Source organism: Nelusetta ayraudi, unplaced genomic scaffold, assembly GCF_046127955.1.
Source record: "Nelusetta ayraudi isolate G7.1 ecotype Tasmania unplaced genomic scaffold, CSIRO-AGI_Nayr_v1 ptg000071l, whole genome shotgun sequence".
In the NCBI taxonomy this organism is placed as follows: domain Eukaryota; kingdom Metazoa; phylum Chordata; class Actinopteri; order Tetraodontiformes; family Monacanthidae; genus Nelusetta; species Nelusetta ayraudi.
Genome location: NW_027466121.1, coordinates 2341248 through 2360409, shown reverse-complemented (window position 1 = coordinate 2360409; position 19162 = coordinate 2341248). Strand labels below are relative to the sequence as shown.

The 19162-nt window shown below is 42.4% G+C and overlaps 1 protein-coding gene across 1 annotated transcript; it reads left to right on the top strand.

Moving 5' to 3' along the window:
- Nucleotides 1–4368: 4368 nt before the first annotated feature.
- calb2a (calbindin 2a) lies at nucleotides 4369–17965 on the top strand. Its single transcript, XM_076042649.1, has 11 exons — nucleotides 4369–4594; nucleotides 9258–9334; nucleotides 9423–9512; nucleotides 9840–9920; nucleotides 11915–11971; nucleotides 13110–13187; nucleotides 13934–13989; nucleotides 14128–14167; nucleotides 14374–14427; nucleotides 16418–16489; nucleotides 17173–17965. The coding sequence occupies exons 1-11, from the start codon at nucleotides 4501–4503 to the stop codon at nucleotides 17287–17289; spliced, it is 816 nt and encodes a 271-aa protein (XP_075898764.1). The 5' UTR covers nucleotides 4369–4500; the 3' UTR covers nucleotides 17290–17965.
- Nucleotides 17966–19162: the final 1197 nt, after the last annotated feature.

Genomic DNA, 19162 nt, shown 5'->3' with positions numbered 1-19162 from the left:
CTGAACTTCCTTTATGCTGTCGCCTAATCCTGTACAATGTCATATTTTTTTAAAACAAATACATATGGATGTGGCAAGGGAAAGATTTTTCTTCCTTTGAAGCCATGATCATAATCTATGACGATCTACGATGATTTTGAGCACACAGTTGTGTGTTAAACACATTAAGATAAACAAACCCTCTAATTACCGCACTGTCGCTTGCAGAAACACACACACGCACAGACACACACAAACAACACACACAGCTTATTACTGCGTCTATTTCCTTTCTCATTCACTTTCAATCCTTTACTTCTAGCACCCCAAAACTGATGAGAATGCCTGGGAGATTGAGATGAAGTGGAAATGGCTGTGTTCCGTGCCACGCTCCCCTCTGCTACATAATTCATCCACATTCGGCGTGCGGAGGTGCACTGAGGGGTTGAAATATTAATACAAATGAAGTAGCCGGCATAACAACACAAACACAACACCTATACCGGGCCTGGATTCTTATTTGTACAACCGTAAACACATGCCTCACAAGTCCTGTTTGAGCACGTCGAGAGTGCTGGGCTTGTTATAGGCAGCAGTGGTAACTGCACGCTGTTGGAGTCGAAGTCAAGAAGATGCTGATGATGTTGTAGTGTGTACACATGAATCAAGCAGCAGAGGAGCAACTAAGAGAAGGGGAGGATGTTTGAGTCGTCAGTCCAATTAGACTGTCGACCAGCCTCAGCCTTAATAATTTGAAGTCCTTCTATCTGTTTCCCGCCCCAGGGGCCGCTGCTGATTCATTTTGAGGTTGCTGGAGAAGAGTGGAACGGCCAAGTTCGCACTCTCCAGCGCTGCCACACAAGGAGACTATTTTTTTTTTTTTTTTGTCACGTTTACAGTGACAACACGCTGTCAGTGGCAGCGACAACAGTTCCAGTAAGCTGTCATGTCTCCCGGCTCACGCGGCTTATGAGACAGCAGTCCCCCCCCCCCCCCCCCCGTTTCAGAATGCGACTTCAACGCGCATAAGAAATAACGGCGGCGGGGTTGGGGTGCTGTGGTGTGGTAGGTGGGAGGCGGGGAGAGGGGTTTGTCTTTGCTGACTTTCACACGCCGCCTCCAAGAGGAGCTGGCTGCCAGCTGCGTGTCAGCACTGTACCGGCGGGCTGGCTGGATCTGGAAAATTACTGATCCGCCTCCGAGGAGACGGGGGTCAAGTTCAACAATGCGTCTGCAGTGTTGAGGTATGATAGTGCAGACTTGAATTGTTTGGGGGGAAAAAAAAGTTTCCCACTCGGATTTGGCTTCAGTTGAGATGTCAATGAACTGATTCTGTAGCTGTGTGTATTTGTACAATATGTACAATTTGTGTCTCATTTTGCGACGTCACCAAGCACCGTTGGGAAGAAAAGCAACACAAATGCACGTTTCCTCATTCCACGTCTTGGTGGGCAAGGAATGAATGGTCTGACACATTAGTTCAGATGTTTTGCAAAAGTGCCACGTTTCCGGCTCTCACGTCACGAGTCCTTGTCCAATCACAGGACGCGTACCTGTCAAGTTCAGCATAAGGGCTTTCACATTGCCTTTGTGTCACAAGGTGTTTCCATTACCCTTAGAATTTTGCAAAACTGAAATATCATAATAATAAACTGGTAATGGAAAAGCCTAAACTTTGAGAAACCTTTCAAATATCACTAAAAGGTTTGACACTCCCATGAGGTGTTGTTTTTTTCTTTTTTCTTTTTTTTTTAGAAATATCGATATAGAGGAATATCGCAAAAGTGTCATTGAAACACTATTTTTGCATTTACTCATCAAGCAAACGGAAAAAACAAAGCGGAAAATCTTCTTAAATCTCGTCCCGTGAGATTTAACGAGAAATACGGCTTTTGCGCCTCACACCAGTCAATGAAAACACCTGCAAATCGCAATTGTACTTGGTCGGAATTTTAGAAATATCGTTTTTACTTTGCGAAAAACTGAAATGGGAACGCAGCTACAGACTCGAGATCTGATTGGCTCTTGCGACCTACTGTGTCCGCTCACTGTCAGTGCACAGGCGCCAGCAATGTTGATTCTAAAGAGCTAACACAGATTTCATGGAGTCTGACAAAACAATCTAGCTGAAATATGATTGGATAAAAACTGTACCATTATATACACATACCCACAAAAAGAAAGTTTAATTTACTTTTTTGTCTATGTTTAGGCCTGCAGGGAAGGCCTGGCTTGTCCTGACGGCCCACCACTGATATTTTACCATCCATCCATTCATCACAACTTATTTCATGCATTGCCAAGTGAAGCCTGATATCAGCTGGGAGAAGCATTTGCCAAATGGCTGTTGATTCTGGAACAAACCCAATGAATGTAGAGCTCAAAAATTGACATCTATATTCCAGATACCCCCAATATTGTGACAACAAGCATATGGGAAACTGCAAGAAACTGAAAGGTTTCTAGTAATAGAGGGATGGATTTCTGTGCATGGCAAGGCCAGGGAACAAAATGGCCATTTGGGATTCAGTAAAAATTAGGCGGAACATGTACACTGATTGTTTTTGACAGCATCTGCAGAACCAGCACTTTATTCCTGTGTTTTGCCAACTGGTGAGACTTCTTGGGCCACTACCAAGGATGACTTGTCATTTTTCTCTTATCTGGGACCTTCAGAGCGTTTCAAAAAACGTGCATGTTTTATGGATGAAGCTCAACTAGATTAGATTCTGGGTCAACTTAACATCAATGAAAAACCCACCAAATGGCTGCCTAAACTGTTCTTGGTGTCACAGACCTCGAGACCCAGCTCTTGTCTTCCAGGCATTTCCATTTCAGGGAGCAGGCTCACCAACACCAAACTGTGTTGCTGTCCCACCTTGAAAGAGCTCCTATTTTTAAGGGAAGACTGCCATGCAGAAGTTACCCTTTCCACTTTTGTTTGTCGTTTCTACTGAAAATGCACCCAGCATGGTGCTGTCTTTACTTACTGATGTAGGTCTGAATAATGACATTGTTTTAATTGAAGAAGGAAAGAAATGGAAGAATTTAATGCTTACAAACATGCGGGTGAGATTCATTGGGTGGGGACTCTAAAAATTGACCATAGGAGTGAGTGTGACTCTAAATTGTTCTTTCCCTCTCTATGCGGCTTTGCGATAAACTGGCGACTTGTCCAGGGTGTAACCGCTGGGATAGAATCCAGCACCCCCTGTCACCCCGAGTGCAGCAGCTGCGGTAATAGAAAATGGATGGACGGAGTATTCTACTCGGTCACAGCCACACAACTTCATTTTTTATGGCCATTATCTGGGATGAATGAAAAACTTTTTTTTAAATTCAGGAAAATTGAATTGTCTGCTTCTTCGAATGATTTTGAACCAGATGAAAAATACACTTAAATACTGGTGTTAATAATGAATTGATAATTACCTCTCTGTTCGAGGCGTTCCAGTTCCAGCCATTCCTTACAGGGCATTTAAATTAACTAGGCCATTATTAATGTTACCCGTTCCATGTGTGTTCAATGCTACGGTGACTGAAAAAATGTCTGTTAAAGGGTAAAATTAGTTCAGCCAGCCAAGGCATGTGAAATACCGCCGCTTCTGAGCTGCTTACAGTCTTCGCGTCTTCTGAAGGAACATGCTTCTGGGCGTACTTGCTCTTTTGGTCATTACAGTCTGATGACTTCTTCCTTGATATCACCACCTCTTTAAAGTCATTGAGTAGAAGAGGTATACATCAGTGTGCATTTCTTCACCTCCTGTGTTAATGGGATCTATGGCTCTGCGAGGACCATTCATTAAAGGAGAAGTCTCCCTCTTTTTTTTGCCAGAATTTACATTTATTATGTGGGTTAATGACTAGTGCCTGCAGGCCGTGTGGGAAATGTGATTAGTGTGTGAGTTCTAATTAAGTCTGCGAAACCTCACACACTGGCAGACAGGCTTCCGGGAGATGCATCAGAAGATACACACTCTACAGAATGGGCACAGTTCACGTGCACGAATACAAGCCAGTACACCTTTGCAAAAAGCAAGACAAAACAAAACAAAAACACACACACAAGCGTACAACTCACCAGGATGTAAAAATCTGGCATTCAAATGTACAAGAAAGGGAATTACAGCTTGTACCCGTGAACTTTGGTGGCATTGCTCTGGACTGCACACACACACACACACACACACACACACACACACACACACACACACACACACACACACACACACGGAAGAGCAGCAATCTCCCCATCTGCATCTTCCTCACATCACAAGAAACCCAGAGCGCTGCTGACTCAGATGAATAATACCGATGGGTAGTGCGCCCCTAGCGGCCGCGCTGCCGCTCTTACGCCGCGGTTAAAAAGCGGCGGGGGGCGCGCCGGGACCTCAGTGTGGGGTGTGTTTGGAACAAGACGCACTGAAGAAAAGTTAGGAGCGGATTTGTCTCTTCCTGGTGTCTTTACCCTCAGCAGCAGCAGCAGCAGCAGCGGCAGCGGCAGCATCCGTCTTCAGCATCATGGCAAATAAAGCACAGCAGCCTCCTTACCTGCACCTGGCCGAGGTCACCGCGTCCCAGTTCCTGGACATATGGAAGCACTTTGACACCGACGGTAGGAGTTTATAAATATACATGCATAGAATAATCCCGACAACCTTTTATTTTTTTTATTTTTTTATTTTATTTTATTTATTTATTTATTTTTTAAGTTTGAATGAAAGGTTCTGTGATATTTTAGTTGAAATGAAAAATTGATTCGTATCTTCACTTTTCACTGCATAATCTCCAAAACCCTTCTTGGAAAGTGTGAGTAATAAAAGGCACGGAAACGTGCCAAAACGAATTTCCGCGATTTTTGTTGTATTTTAGTAACTAATTATTCGTATTGCAATGGGGAGACTCTGTCTCTCTCCCCAGTCTGTTTTATGAAGTTTTTTCTCATGACGTGGTCAAAAGTACGCTTCTAGTTTAAATATGTCAAGGCGATGTCCGATTTTTCGATTTTCACAAAAACAAATTCTTCATTTCTCTTATGATGATTTTTCTTTTGTGTCTCTGGAGGAGAAAAGAAGCGCTCTGGCAGCGCGGAGATTTTAATTGGATGGCTTGGCTTCCATTTGATTGAACCTGATTCATCAGTTATTCTTTCAGAAAGCGCATGCGAAGACGAGCACGCGTACCACTTTCAGCCTTCGGTGTTTGTTTTTTTTTGTTGTTTTTTTTCTTCCTTTTTTAAACAAGTAAATACACACATGAAATCAAAGACGAGACGGCTGCAGCCCTGGCAGCGGTGCTTTAAGCACAGCGCGCATACAGAACAATACGCAGCCTTTATGAGAGACTGACAGTGAGAATACCCGAGAGAGAAAAGATTGCCTGATTGAGACAGGACTGTGCCGTGCAATCAATGTACAGTGTAGCTTAAATCCATTAATACAGTTTTAACGTCAAACTCTTCTAGATTTTCGGTGGAAAAAGATAAATAAAAGATATCTCTCTCTTTTTTTTTTTTTTTTAAATTGTACATCAGTTAGTGCTGCCTGTCGGATGTTGGATCTCAGTTCTTTGAACAATTCGCGTACTTTCACCCTTTGTAAAAAATAAAAAATAAAAATAAAAATAATAATACTAATTTAATATTTTATATTCGCAAAGACACAGGTAATGGTTTTTCTTCTATGTCTCAATAACTTCTGTTTTACTGCATCAATTCTTTAGGTCTCTGCGGATTTGTTGGTTTGCATCATATGTAATCGTGTGAATGCATATCTGCAGTAGAACGGTGCGACACGGGACAGGATCCCCCCCCCCACACACACACACACACACACACACACACACACACACACACACACACCACCACCATTTTTTTCCTTAGCAAATAAGGCAGGCTTGTCACTGTAGACGCCACGCATCATTAACGTTCATGTCTTCATTCCACTCTCAGCCTTACGCTCTCATTAGGAGGTCACTGTGAGCGGCTGAAACTCACGATGTAGATCTTTGAAAAAGAACTGAACTGGAAGTGACTATTTCCATTCCACACTCCAATTAAGCATTCAATGTTAGAAATGTTAGAAGAAGAAAAAAAAAATCACCTCCAGCAACACCTTCCAGTCTTCCATTTTCATCAAAAAGTCATTCAAGAAGCTCAACTCAGTTTTAACCAAGTTTAGACACCAAATCTAGGTTTAGCTGGTGCTGGTTTTAGTATCTTGAAAACATTTTTGCTTTGGTGAAATCTTCAGATTTGATCCTCAGAATAGAAATAAGTTGCCTGAACTTCACGGCTAGGAAGACCTGTGGACCTTCACTGAAATCACTCCAAATGCTCAGCTAGTCATCCAGAACCAAATGGGAACCAATTTCTGATGGGCCAGATCGCTCACTAACCTTGACGCCACGCCCCATAGATTCTGCACCGCCAACTAGACGAGTGTGTCTAGCTGTTTTACCTCCCCGCGCGGGCTCGTGGGAATTCATCGTTAATGCGATCTGTTTTGATGCCTGCGCGCAGGCTGAAGGGAGCTCAGCGGGGAAATCAAAGTGGAGCCAGGAGTTGGGTGGGCCGGGCTCCGCAGCTGCTGAGCGTCTCCTCTCAAGTCGCAGCGCGGCCACACAATTGTCATGTGTGCGTTTCTCTCACCTCCCCCTCCCCCCCGTCTCCACCCCTGCCGTCGTCATGGCCGAGACGCTTTACATGTTTTGCTTTGGCGACGAAGAGCCACTTTGCAAATCAAAAATGCGACCGTCGACAGATTTGGCTACAGTGTTTGATTTCTGCTCTCGTTACTGGGAGTGTCCTCCAACAAAGGAGAGCTCATTTGCCTGCTGAGATTGAGTAAACATCTCCTGAGTTGCGGATAAAAATACCCCAAGGGGGGGGGCGATGCACCCCAAGCACCCCGTATTCCCCTGTTGGCTACTGATCAACAGCTCTGCGTCGTTCTCATCTTTCTCTAGCAGCATCTTGAAAACAACAACAAAAAAAAAAACAACAAAAAAAGCCCAAACCTTCAATCCTGTCTGTTTCAAAGTCGAGAAAAGAACCCAGTGTACTCTTGCTTTCTAATTATAGAGCATTTGCCGTCGATTATTTTTATTAACCTGGATATGGAATTATGGAACGTGAGGCAGAAAGCGCCCCAACCTCCCCTCCCCCGAGTTGCTGCGGTTGTGATCGCAAAACGCAACATACTTGGGCGGACAGGGCAGCACTCTCCCTTTTTTTGAAAGGCAAATGCACTGTAGGCCTCAAATATTGCACTTAGGTGCCACGGACGGCCACTTTGACTTTCCTGAGCCTGGTGCTGAATTTTAGAATCAGGACGGACTTGAAGACTAAAACATTTCGAGCACCATCCTCAGGGACTTTAATGGTGCTGAATCCTTAAGGTGGTGGTGGTGGTGGTGAGAGGGCTTATTTTGGGACTTTAATCCAACTGGTTGGTGCACGTTTTAAGTGCCTGTGCAAAGACCACAGCGTGTTAAAAGTCAATTGAGAGGAATAAGCCTATTACGTCTTGACTATGACCAGCTACTTGACATCTAAATTGAAAATCCTCGGTTTGACGGTAATGATGCACTTACTGGCAGTTTTTCTTCTCATACGTCCTAACTTCTATTCAGTATGCTTATCACACACACACGCACACACACATACATATATCAATTTTTTTTCCCACTGTCTCTCAAATGTCAGTATAATCACTACTATCTTTGCAAATGGAAAAAAAAGAGTTGGCCATTAGATGATGCTCAGAGGCCACGGGAGGATTGTTAGTAAAACACACTGTAATTAGGCTGCAGCGCATATTGCATTTTAATAGGCTGGATGCATGCTGTTATGGCTTAAAGGCTGTTGAGAACAGAAAGTTCATCGGATGCGGTCCAGAACAAGCAGACGCTCCCCGGCGCGGGTGGAGATGCGCGGGTTTATTGATGTATTTACCGAACCTGTGACAGAAAAACACATAATCTTTTCATAAATTTGAATCCCATTGTCATATCTCCTCTCATTTGGTAGTCGATTCCATTTTACTCCTTTTAATGAAACGGCAGGTCGTTTCTCTGCGGAGCACTACGTGTCACCAAAACCCACAAGAGTGAAGCTGACGGAAGCCAAGCAATTCACAATTGTGCTCTTTCAAAGGCAGAGGTCTTTTTCTTCGTGAATTTTGATGCTGGTCTAGAGTGAATGCATGCGACTCGCACACACACACAGACGCACACACACACACACACACACACACACACACACACACCATTCCCATGACTGGAACAAAGGCTCAGAGATGCTGTTTGGATACGATGGGGGGGGGGATAAGACAGAAGATGACGGAGAGTTTGAGGAAGTGGAGGGGAAGTGGATGGCATAATCAGCTATATCTGAGTTTAATGAGGCAACGCTGCCTTGCAGGCTTTTATTGAAGCAGCTCGTCACGTCGTTTGGAGCCATCTGTCCAGCCATTCAGCGTGCTTGTTGATAGAATATTGGCACCAGTTCATGGACTACCTGGGTGAAGGGAAGAGACACGTTTGTCACAAGGGCAGCAGAGTGCTGGGAGGAAGCATAAAACTTACACAAAAGAACTCCCCATATATGTGTCTATATATATGTACATATATACGCACATATGTCTGTACTTATGTATGTGTGTATGTATGTATATATGTTTGTGAGTGTTGCTAGTGCTATATATATATATATATATATGTAAATGTATGTGTATATATGTTTATACATATGTAAATATACATATATACATACATACATATGTGTGTGTATATATACATGTGTGTCGTTCTCTTGTTCACTTTAGTCAGTCATCCTAATGACAAATACAAACACATCCAGCATAAATCAAACTTACTGTTACTGTTTGCTGTTATCAATACTGATTTGTCCTGTTCACCCGAGTCCCCTGCTGAGGGCAGTATTGACCTCTGCACAACAGATTCATGTTTCGGTATCCCAGAAAAGAAACGTCCTATATATAGCGTCTCCTTGCACAACAGATCATGAACATGCAGCCTTGGCGGAGTGATCAGTTTGCATCATGTTCGTCAATAGCCCAATTTATTGAGCCACAGTGGAAGGATGAGTTACTGGTAAAAGGCTCATGTTAGAATCGATGGTCAAATGGAGCCGTTCTGGGATCCTTTTGACATCGTGACCACATCTGCGCCGGTGGGGTTTCTGCATGTCAGCAATACTAAAAACGGGACCCTTGGTAGTATATACCAGCGATGGCTTAATCTGTCTGCCTTTTCAGGGAATGGCTACATCGAAGGGAAGGAGCTGGAGAACTTCTTCAGGGAGTTGGAAATGGCCCGGAAAGGATCAGGCGTCGTAAGTCCAAGGATACGGTTCAGCGCATTGAATGAACAGTCTGATTTTTACCTCGACTGAGCCCTGTTTTATTTTTATTTTTTCTTAGGATCCAACAAACCCCACATTCAGAGAAAAGATGAAAGAGTTCATGCAGAAGTTTGACAAAAACAAAGATGGGCGAATTGAGATGTCAGAGGTAAGGCAAGTGTGTCTACACACCATTTACACAGTGATAACAATAACAGATATTTAGACCATTCCATTTTTTAAAGCTAAGCCAATCTTGTTGGTAAAGTCCACCAGTGTTGCCTTAACATTAAAAAACTGAATTTTGTGTGTATTTTTAAGTTGGGCATGGCCTGGCCTCTGAGGTTGAAGCTCTTTATTATTTATGTCTGGGTTGTCCATTTGAGGAATATTGCTGACAAAAAGCTCCCCAGTCTGCAGCTTCTCTCTCACCAGCATATCAACCAGCCATCTTGTGTTCTCACCACTTCCATTTTCCTGTCATTTCTCTGTCAAGCTGGCCCAGATTCTCCCAACTGAAGAGAACTTCTTGCTCTGCTTCAGACAGTTTGTCAGCTCCAGTGCTGAGTTCATGGCGGTAAGTGGGTGTGCGCTTGATTGGTTGGATGGGCTGTTGTGTCTTGATGAACTCTGTCATTTGACCAGCACTTTGAAATTCATATTCTTCGTATAGAAGCGTCTTGTTCACTATGGAATGCCATTAGCCAAGACATACTTGCCTAACCAACCATACATTATTGGCTAGAGCCACTCATCCATGCTGTGGAGACAGTCTGCATGTTCTTCTCATTTGTACGTACAATCTGATGTCAGTCCATCTCTCTAAACTGATTAGCTAAATATATATATACAAATCAAAAACTCTTTCTTTAAGTTTAACATTTTCACTTTTACAGACTTTGGAATTCTGTCAAGCTGTTAGACTCCGTCTATTTTGTCCATTGGCTAGCAATCATTGTACATATATAGGAAGTACTCTAGTACATCAAAGCTACTCTTCATCAGAATTTAATAAAAGATCTTAGTCCTTGGGGGTAGTCGCGCTTGGCTTGTTTGGACTTTATTCTGATCCAGTGAATAATTTTGTTACTACATTGCACTTGGAGCTTGCGTCAATTCGGCTTCACACAATACTGTAGATGAAAGTTGGCTTGGCTGGACTGCCAAATGAGATGGTAATCACCAATCTTCTGAGATCTGAGGGGGTCGAGGGGTGGGCGTACATCATCAAATAAAGGTCTGCTCACTGTACCAAGAATCATCTCTAATTCGGTATATTGGGCTTTCGGCCATTTTGGCTCTGCTCTCTAGCAATACAGAGAGAGAGAGAGACAGGAGAGAGAGATATACATTCTCACGTTTGTTTTATAATTATTTGACAATAAAGTACTTTCCTTTTATGAATATTTTTCAACATGCCCTTTATTTTATTTATAGTATATTGTCTTTCTTCACAGCATCCATAGTTTTATCTTTCCTTCTCTTTTTTTTTTCTTACAAAAATTGAGACTTTACCCTTCATAAAAATGTTCTGACTTCACTGCCCCAGGCAAAATGGCAGTTTGTTAACAGCCAGTTTTGGAGATTGACCTGAGATATTAAAGTCTCATGTGTGAGTACGGCTTTGGGAAAAAAAGAAGGAAAAAAAAAACCTTTAATGCTTTTTCAGAAACGTGAATAATGAATGATGGGTTCAGTGGCGCGCCGAGGTGGAAGGAAAACGGAAACCCCGCGCGTTCCACTAAATTCCTTTGGACGACGAGACAGCGGCGGATCTTTTGCGTCAGATGTGCGGGCTGTTGAAAGGACGGAGCCAATTAGAAACCAATTACGCGAGCGGGGAGAACACCGTCCTTGTCCCCGGTGTCATATCGAGAGGGAATAATGAAACGAGAGGGGTTGTAGCAGGGAGGAATTCAAAGGGCAAATGGGAGAAAGCGGCGGCAGAGTGGGCGCGCGAGGCGGAGGCGGCGGTTGAGCCGAGAGGCGGGAGTTTGGGCGTGCGGGAGGAGGATTCATCAGTCTTTGTTGCAAAGTGCGGGGCGAAGGAAGCGGGCGCGGAGGTTTTTAAAGGGTTAGGATGAGGGAGCAGACCCTTCTATTTTCAGAGTCATATATAATGGATAGCGCCACTGTAGCTGCGCGCGGCCCAGAGGAAGAGGGGAGGGGCGGAGGAGGTGAAGAGGGAGGGCCCATCCATCTTTGATAAGAAGCCCCTCTTTGGACAGGGACAGCTGCTAGATTAAAACATTCATTAAAATGACTTTCTGCTTCTTCTACTTCCCCTTCTCCCGTTGTTTCGCTCTTCTTTGACTTGGTCTGATGCCCCGGAAACTGTTTCCATTTCTGTTATTCATCCCTCACGCTTCCCCTGCCGTGATTGTGTTTCTACGGGAGAAAAATAAAATCAAACTCTTATCGCAGTTCGAGCGAGATGGGGTTTCCGCTGCAGACGATTCATGTCCGGGGAGGAATGTAAATTGCGGGTGAATCTGGAGTTGTCTGGGTGCCGTGTGCGTCGGCGCTGGTCTCACTCCAAGATTTTCTTTGGTCCTTTCAATTTTTTTTCAGGCATGGCGGCGATACGATACGGATCGCAGTGGCTACATCGAGGCAAACGAATTGAAGGTATGATGTAGGGGGGGGGGGGAAATGCTCTGAACACTTGTTTGAACAGGTCGGCATAATATATTATCAAATATATAAAAGCCCCAGCATTATTCATTCATCTGACTCTTGTTTATTCTCATTTTTCTTTTCACCCTTCCTTCATCCTTATTCAAATGCACATGAACAAAATCACTTCTAATTTCTGACAGAGTGACTAAACAATCACCGTTCCTTCCCTTATCTTGTTTCTTTTTTCTTTGCTATGTGTTCTTAAATGAACTATGATAGTCCTATTTTTTTTCATTTGTAACCTTTCCGTAGATCTACGTGAGTTTCATAAGTGTAAATGTAGACAACTTTTATTGTTTTGCACCAATAAAAAGAATTCAAACACAAAACAACAAACATACTGTATATAAATTTGATCATTTCTCTGTTGTAAAGGTTTTGGGTTAGTTAAGCTGTCTTATTGGATGATACCTCAACATTATGACCCACCTTTCATTTTGTGTCCAACCAGACAATGGTTGTAAATGATTCTCATTGAGGTCAGTGATTGTGTAGTTGCAAGGTTGTGGAATGGCGGATCAGTGACGAAAGAGTCACTCAGGTGTGGCCACATGGAGGTTTGGGAGAGAACAGATAAGATGGGGGGCACAAGCAGCACACTGGAGTTTCACAAAGACAAAAAAAACCTCAGAATATCTGTAATGAAAGGTTAAAGGTCGTGTTCTACCATTATCCGAAGCTACGTGACCCTTTTTCATTCTAGTTGTCATGGCACATAAAAAACACAAAATAATTTCCAGACTTACAACTTGTTTTCATGGATTCTGTCACTGCTGCATCTCACACCTCACACCTTGACCTTTGACATTATCTCCTTCCATCTGTAATCATAACTTCCTTTAGATACTGTACATTTAAATCACCCAAATGGCAATTCTACGTTTAACTCTGCCTTAAATACTCTATGACATAATTTTAAACAACTATTGTGGCAGGACTTTGCCTGGCAGACAGTGAGAGATGTTTCTCTAGTTTATCTTCAAATGGAAAATATAGTTTAATAAAACGAAGCAGAGACCTTGTTACCTTGCCTTGCCACTGCACTTCTACTGTATTTCTTCTGTCTTTACATGAATCTTTCTTTCAGGGCTTCCTGTCAGACCTGCTGGAGAAGGCCAACAGACACTATGATGATCAGAAGCTCCAGGAGTACACGCAGACCATAGTAAGGCTCTCTATACAAGAGACATCTCTATTGATGGAGCTGATGCTCAGTCATTACCAGGAATGAGCAGAATCACGCATCAACCTCTTAGTCCAACTTCCTCTTTCTTTTAAAAAAAACAACAACTCCAGACAATCCTCTCAGAAAACACAGAGAAAAACATTGCAGCAATCCAATAATATGTCAATATATTTAGGAGTATCTGTCACAGCGATTTGGAAACACACGTTTTCTGACATTCATATTTATGAAAACAATACTGCTAATACGGTTTATAGCAATTTCACAAAACGAAACAGGGGCCATGTGATCGCTGCTTAAGATAGCGCTGCACGCGTCAAGATAATGCGATATGGTGAAATGTGCACTCGACTGAAAAACCTCAAAACCGAAAGGAAGATCATATGAAACGTAGACCTGCTCTGTTGCTCCAGTTGCATGTGTATGACCCTCACAGTTTTGGAGGTTGTGAGTTTATTGCCTGAATTTGTTAACATATGCTTCTTCCCACAGGCATCTTCTCACTGCAGTCATTATTTTTCAATGCTTTAATTGTGAAATTTTACTGTTGTAGAAATGTTAGCTTTCGTTTTATTTCTCAGCCAGTGAAATTTAGTGATTTCTATTTTCCTGTATCTGACAGCTGTTGTATGTAAAGAAAAAAAAAATTGGAGGCGGGGTTGGACTCTTCTTTGAGGCCGTTTTCCTCAGTCCCCTTTTATCTATATCCCGCTTTCACTTTGTAGCTTCGGATGTTTGATCTGAATGGAGATGGGAAGTTGGGCCTGTCAGAGATGGCGAGGTAATATGCATTTCCTTCCTGTTTCTGTTCTCTGGATAAATGTTGAAACACACTGCCTGCTGATGTTCGTTCCCGCCTCTCAGGCTCTGAATAATTAACCACTTTTGTGTCCAATAATAAAGTCCTTCTCTCCCACAGGCTTCTCCCAGTACAGGAGAATTTCTTGCTCAAATTCGAGGTATAGAGGACGAGAATGGTGCAGAAAAAAAAACAGAAAACAGTACTAGCAGTAGTAGTTAAGTATTTTAATGGCATTTATAATACCATTAAAATGCTTTGCTATCTGCTATCCTATGCTATGTTTGAACATTTATTATAAAATGTGCCCATTAAGTTTTCTCTCACCATATCACAATCATTCCAATTCAAACTTTGTGTTTGCAGGGTGTCAAGCTGACCTGTGAGCAGTTTAATGCCATCTTTACATTCTATGACAAGGTAGGTGAAAATGTCCCCATGTTTTAACCCAGTATAGTGTTCACTACCTTTCAACTTGATATCCTTATTTTTTTTAAAAGAAGGCGTTCCCATGGGAATCATGTACTGTATCAGATCTTGTTGATAATTGGACTCAAGATCAGGGTTCACTCTGTTAAATGTTGGTTGGTGAAGCTTCAGACAACCATCTTAATATATGTTGAGAGTTTAATTTCACTGTAAGAAAAGACTCGGTAGTGGTCTCCGCGAAGTCAAATCCTTTGTTAAACCATGATTATGCAAAGTTCTTGTTTTGTACATTTGGATGAGTGCTCCCCGCCAGCCTAGGGAAATGAGTTAACCTCAGCACACCTGTGCCTTTGTAATCACCTGGTGGTGGTTGAGCAGTGGTTTGCCTAATATTCACATTTTCCACATTCACAGTAGGTTGTGGCCCATAGACTACAGGGAGTTGATATACTCCAATACATGTCCTCAGGCAACGAATTTTCATACTGGCTGCTCAAATAAAACAAAAGAGATTTTTTTGCTCATGATTCAAATAACAATATACTTTTCAATATATATTCCAATATATATTCAATCCGCACTGTTGTGAACATTTAATCAATGCTATGCATACATGTAGATTGAATGCAGGAGCATGCGCAAATGCTGATTATTCTTAAGTCAGTAAGATTGCGTATTGTTTAAGCAAAATATATTTTTAGATTAATCTTATTAGATTTTAGATTAACCCACAAAAACACAAAAATTATCTTTCATATTTTTTTTTTGGTTTATTTTTGGTCCCACATACCCAACAACATGTAAACTTGAATAAGGATTGGGTGGAGTCACACTTGAAGGATTGCCAGTCTATCAAACAACCTGAAATCTGACATGGTGACCACAAAGACAGACGGAAAGAATATTTTGTAGTCTGATGCAGGCATGACAGCATTAAGGAATTGGAATTGCGTGCATGTTCCTGTCCTGATTAGAATTAGGGCTTGCGAACTTGTGAATTCACATTCAGGTGACAGGGTTAAATATTGAAATATTGATAAGCCACTGCAATCCATTTACGCACTCGCCATCTGCAAATGGAGCACCACCATATATTATGTGTGTAATTAGTTTCATGATTTTGTCATGAGCTGTGGGCCCGGGGCTCAAACACAGACAGCTGCTGTCACTGGTGCTCCACGGTCCGGGCGAAGTGTGTGTGGTCAGCTGTGCGCTAACGTGGCAAAGAGGGGGAAACAGCATTGACAGGAGGCGCAACGCCTTTCAAATGCCCGATATGCGAGATGGCGTGCAACTCCGACCGCATCCCAGCAGATAGATACACGGCATCACTAGCCCTTCCAGTGGCGTGCCTTTCATCTCCAGTGAAGAATTCACACTTGATTCCCGAGACAGGAAACTTGAGTCGAGTTTTTAAAACAACAAAGAGCATCTCAAAAGGGGAGTGAGATAATTAAAGAGAATAGGACTGGCAAGCCTCTCAACTCTAAAGCCATCTTGAGACCAAGCCTAGATGAACAGAACATGGGTTTGGGGCTCTTGCCAAGGGAACTTGTCCAACAATCTGGACTTATTTTTGGCCCCGTAGTCCAAACACTGCTGTGAGACATTAATTAGAAAAGTTGCGCCGTGTTGACTTACAGCTAACCCCACTTCATAGGAGTTGTGAACTGTGAATATTTTCCATTTAAATTAACGTTCGTGGATGGCAATTTGGCTGCTGCTTCTTACATCTCAGTGGTTGCCAAATCAAATATTGGATTCAAACCGAAACAGGATGAAAGTCCGTCACAGCCACTTACTAAACCTGACAAAACATTAGGTATAATTTGCAGTTTGTATTATATTCAGTACGGCCGATCCTAAAATCTGTGAGGATTTTGCAGCCTCCAGTTCAATACGGCACATCTGACTTCTTCTTTTTTTCTATGTTAGACAACATGAATACAATTTGCTGTCTGCTTCTGTCAACGTCTTTCAGGATGGAAATGGCTACATTGATGAGCAGGAGCTCGACGCTCTGCTACGAGACCTTTACCAGAAGAACAAGAAGGTGAGAGGAGTCTGCGAGAAAGGTTTAGATCCAACAGCACAGCAAGTGCAATTTGTCACCCTGCCTGAGCGTCATGCTCCCTGTTAATCACTTCAGTTGAGCAGTGGTCAGCTAGCAGAACCTGGCTTTTGGGGTTACACCCAGCTTCCAGAGTTGCATCCCTTTTAAATTTACGAACAATCAAAGACAACATTTTATTTCTGTTCTCAAATGACACAAAGAAATGACTTAAATGACTGTAAAAAGCTTTACATTTGCAAGCAAAAGAGATGTCACATGATTCCTTGTGTGTTTCCATGACACTTTTGTGATACACCTCTATATTGATATGTCTGGAAAACCACCTCATGAGAGCGCCAAAATATGCGTCTCAAATATTTGAGAGGTTTTCTGAAGTTTAGGTGTTTCCATTACCAGTTTTTTTTACCGCAACATTCAGGTTTTGCGCAACTCTAGGGGCAATGGAAACGCAGCTAATGGCTCAGAGTTAATAGGCAACCGCAGGCTAATGATTCTACCAATGAGCAGTGAAGCAACCCTACGTGAGAAAAGACTCGACGTCAGCTCACTGCTTGCATGCTTTCAATTCACACACTCAAACTAATTTGCGTCTGACGAAACTGGCCTAGCGAAGCCTTTGTGGTTTCGCTCGATTCATATTGTGAGTCTTGCCTGTCCTCCAGGAGATAGACGTGAAGAACCTGGCGGGCTACAAGCAGAGCATCATGAGTCTGTCCGACGGAGGGAAGCTCTACCGCGGCGAGCTCGAAATCGTCCTGTGCCGGGAGCCAATCGTCTGATTCGTTTTTCTCTGTCGTTGTTTCTCTTCATTTCCTCTGCCTGCCCACCCTCTTCCCCTGTGACCACGCCCACTTTCAGCTGCCTGGCTGAACATATACCAGGTGCATGTGCCAGACACCCTCCCCTGTCCTCTCATGACCATTTAAGAAGGAATGCCAAGCGCACTGTCAGAACACATCAGCCCCCCCCCCCGCCCCTATGAGTCAAACTGTTTTTTCTTTTCTGCTCTGTGACCTCTTGATCCTGACCATGAAACTGTCCGAAACGTTCAGCCTTTCACCTTTGCAGCTCTACCCTCATGTCCTCAACCGTTTCTGACCTCAACCCTGCCCATGCTGTGCCTGAATTGAAACTCCTGACCAAAATTTCAGTCCCCATGGTCCACAAAACCTCTTCACTTCCCTCCTTCCCTCCCCGGAGCCTTGACCTTGACCTCATTGATGCTCTCCATTCCTTTGCTGTTTCAACTTTGCATTAGATACAATATATAAAGAATAAACTGCAGACAGCTGTGTTTGAATTGAATTTAGAGTCTGTGATTGAACTGATACTTGTTTATTTATCCACTTCTTTTGGTCCTCATCGTCATGATATGCTTTTTATTTCTACGTTTGGTTTTGGCTGATACTGTCATTTGAAAATATCAATAAATTGTCCTTAAGATAAAAAAAAAAAGAGCTCTGCGTTGTGGGAACCTTATTTTGTGAGGAATATTTCCTGCTGCTTGGCATGCAAATTCCCTCAAAGTTGCATTAACTGATAACTTCCTGCTTATTTATTTTTTATCACAGTTTCCCAGCTTTCCAGCACTCCAGCTTAAGCATAAAACAGATTAACCGAGGCAGCAGCCACAACAAGCAACAAGGGCGAATTTTCAATTCAAAATTAAATTGTGTTTAGACTGAGAGACTAAAACCGTCCTCTGATGTTGATTTGTGTTGTCTGAGTTATTTAACACCAGTTAGAGAAAAAAATTTTTTGCGCTTTGGAACCAAGACGCTGTGAGAAGCAACGTCTTTCTCTCTGATGTCGTACAGACTCAGACACAGTTCTTACGTGCAGCATGATGTCTCTCTGCTGGTTGCTGGTTATTATTGCCTCCAGCTGTGTTTTCAGAATGAAATGGGGCAAAAGAGTCAACGCGTCTCTTGAGGTCTTTACGTTTTGAATGCTAGAACTCAGATAGATAGATAGATAGATAGATAAATAGATAGATAGATAGATAGATATATAGATAGAATACCATCATTTTGTTGTTTCTTGCATAAATAACATATAATAACATATCTACACATCATTTTAATACCTTAATAATAAATACTCATTGACTTGATCTAATGTGATTTTTCAGATATGATAAATATACATGAATATTAGGAGGGAAAAAAATCCCATAAACTGAAGTCTGTTTTCCACATTTCAAACTAAAGTATATTTAATTTGGATATCGTCTGACCTTGCATTTCCTGAAAACATGTTCAGTACAGTAAAATGTTCAGGTCTCACAATATTGTCCACGAGTATCCATCCATTCATGGAGCCTGTCTTTGCTGTCTTGGGGTAAAGGTGGTGTTAACCCTTGGACAAATCGCCATTTCGCCACATTCCTAAAATAATGGTCATGTTTTTGGTATATGGGAATGTTGGAATTCCACACTGACAAATTTAAACATCAGCAATAGAAGCACCATTTTACACAAACACTTTGGTATCCATTGTACAACAAAAGTAAAGAAAAAACAAAAACCAAAAGCAACTACACCTTGTTCTCTCTCCCCTGTGCCATCTCTCCTGTCAGACTTTCTTTTAACAAACTCAAATCTTTAATTACTGCTTGGAAAATAAGTATACAGATGACTCAGCTCTTGTCCT

Excerpts from the sequence above, each read along its gene's own strand:
- calb2a (XM_076042649.1), top strand. The coding sequence starts at position 4,501 with ATGGCAAATAAAGCACAGCAGCCTCCTTACCTGCACCTGGCCGAGGTC. Across the intron at positions 4,595-9,257 it reads GAAGCACTTTGACACCGACG|GGAATGGCTACATCGAAGGG; the intron begins GTAGGAGTTTAT and ends CTGCCTTTTCAG. Across the intron at positions 9,335-9,422 it reads CCCGGAAAGGATCAGGCGTC|GATCCAACAAACCCCACATT; the intron begins GTAAGTCCAAGG and ends ATTTTTTCTTAG.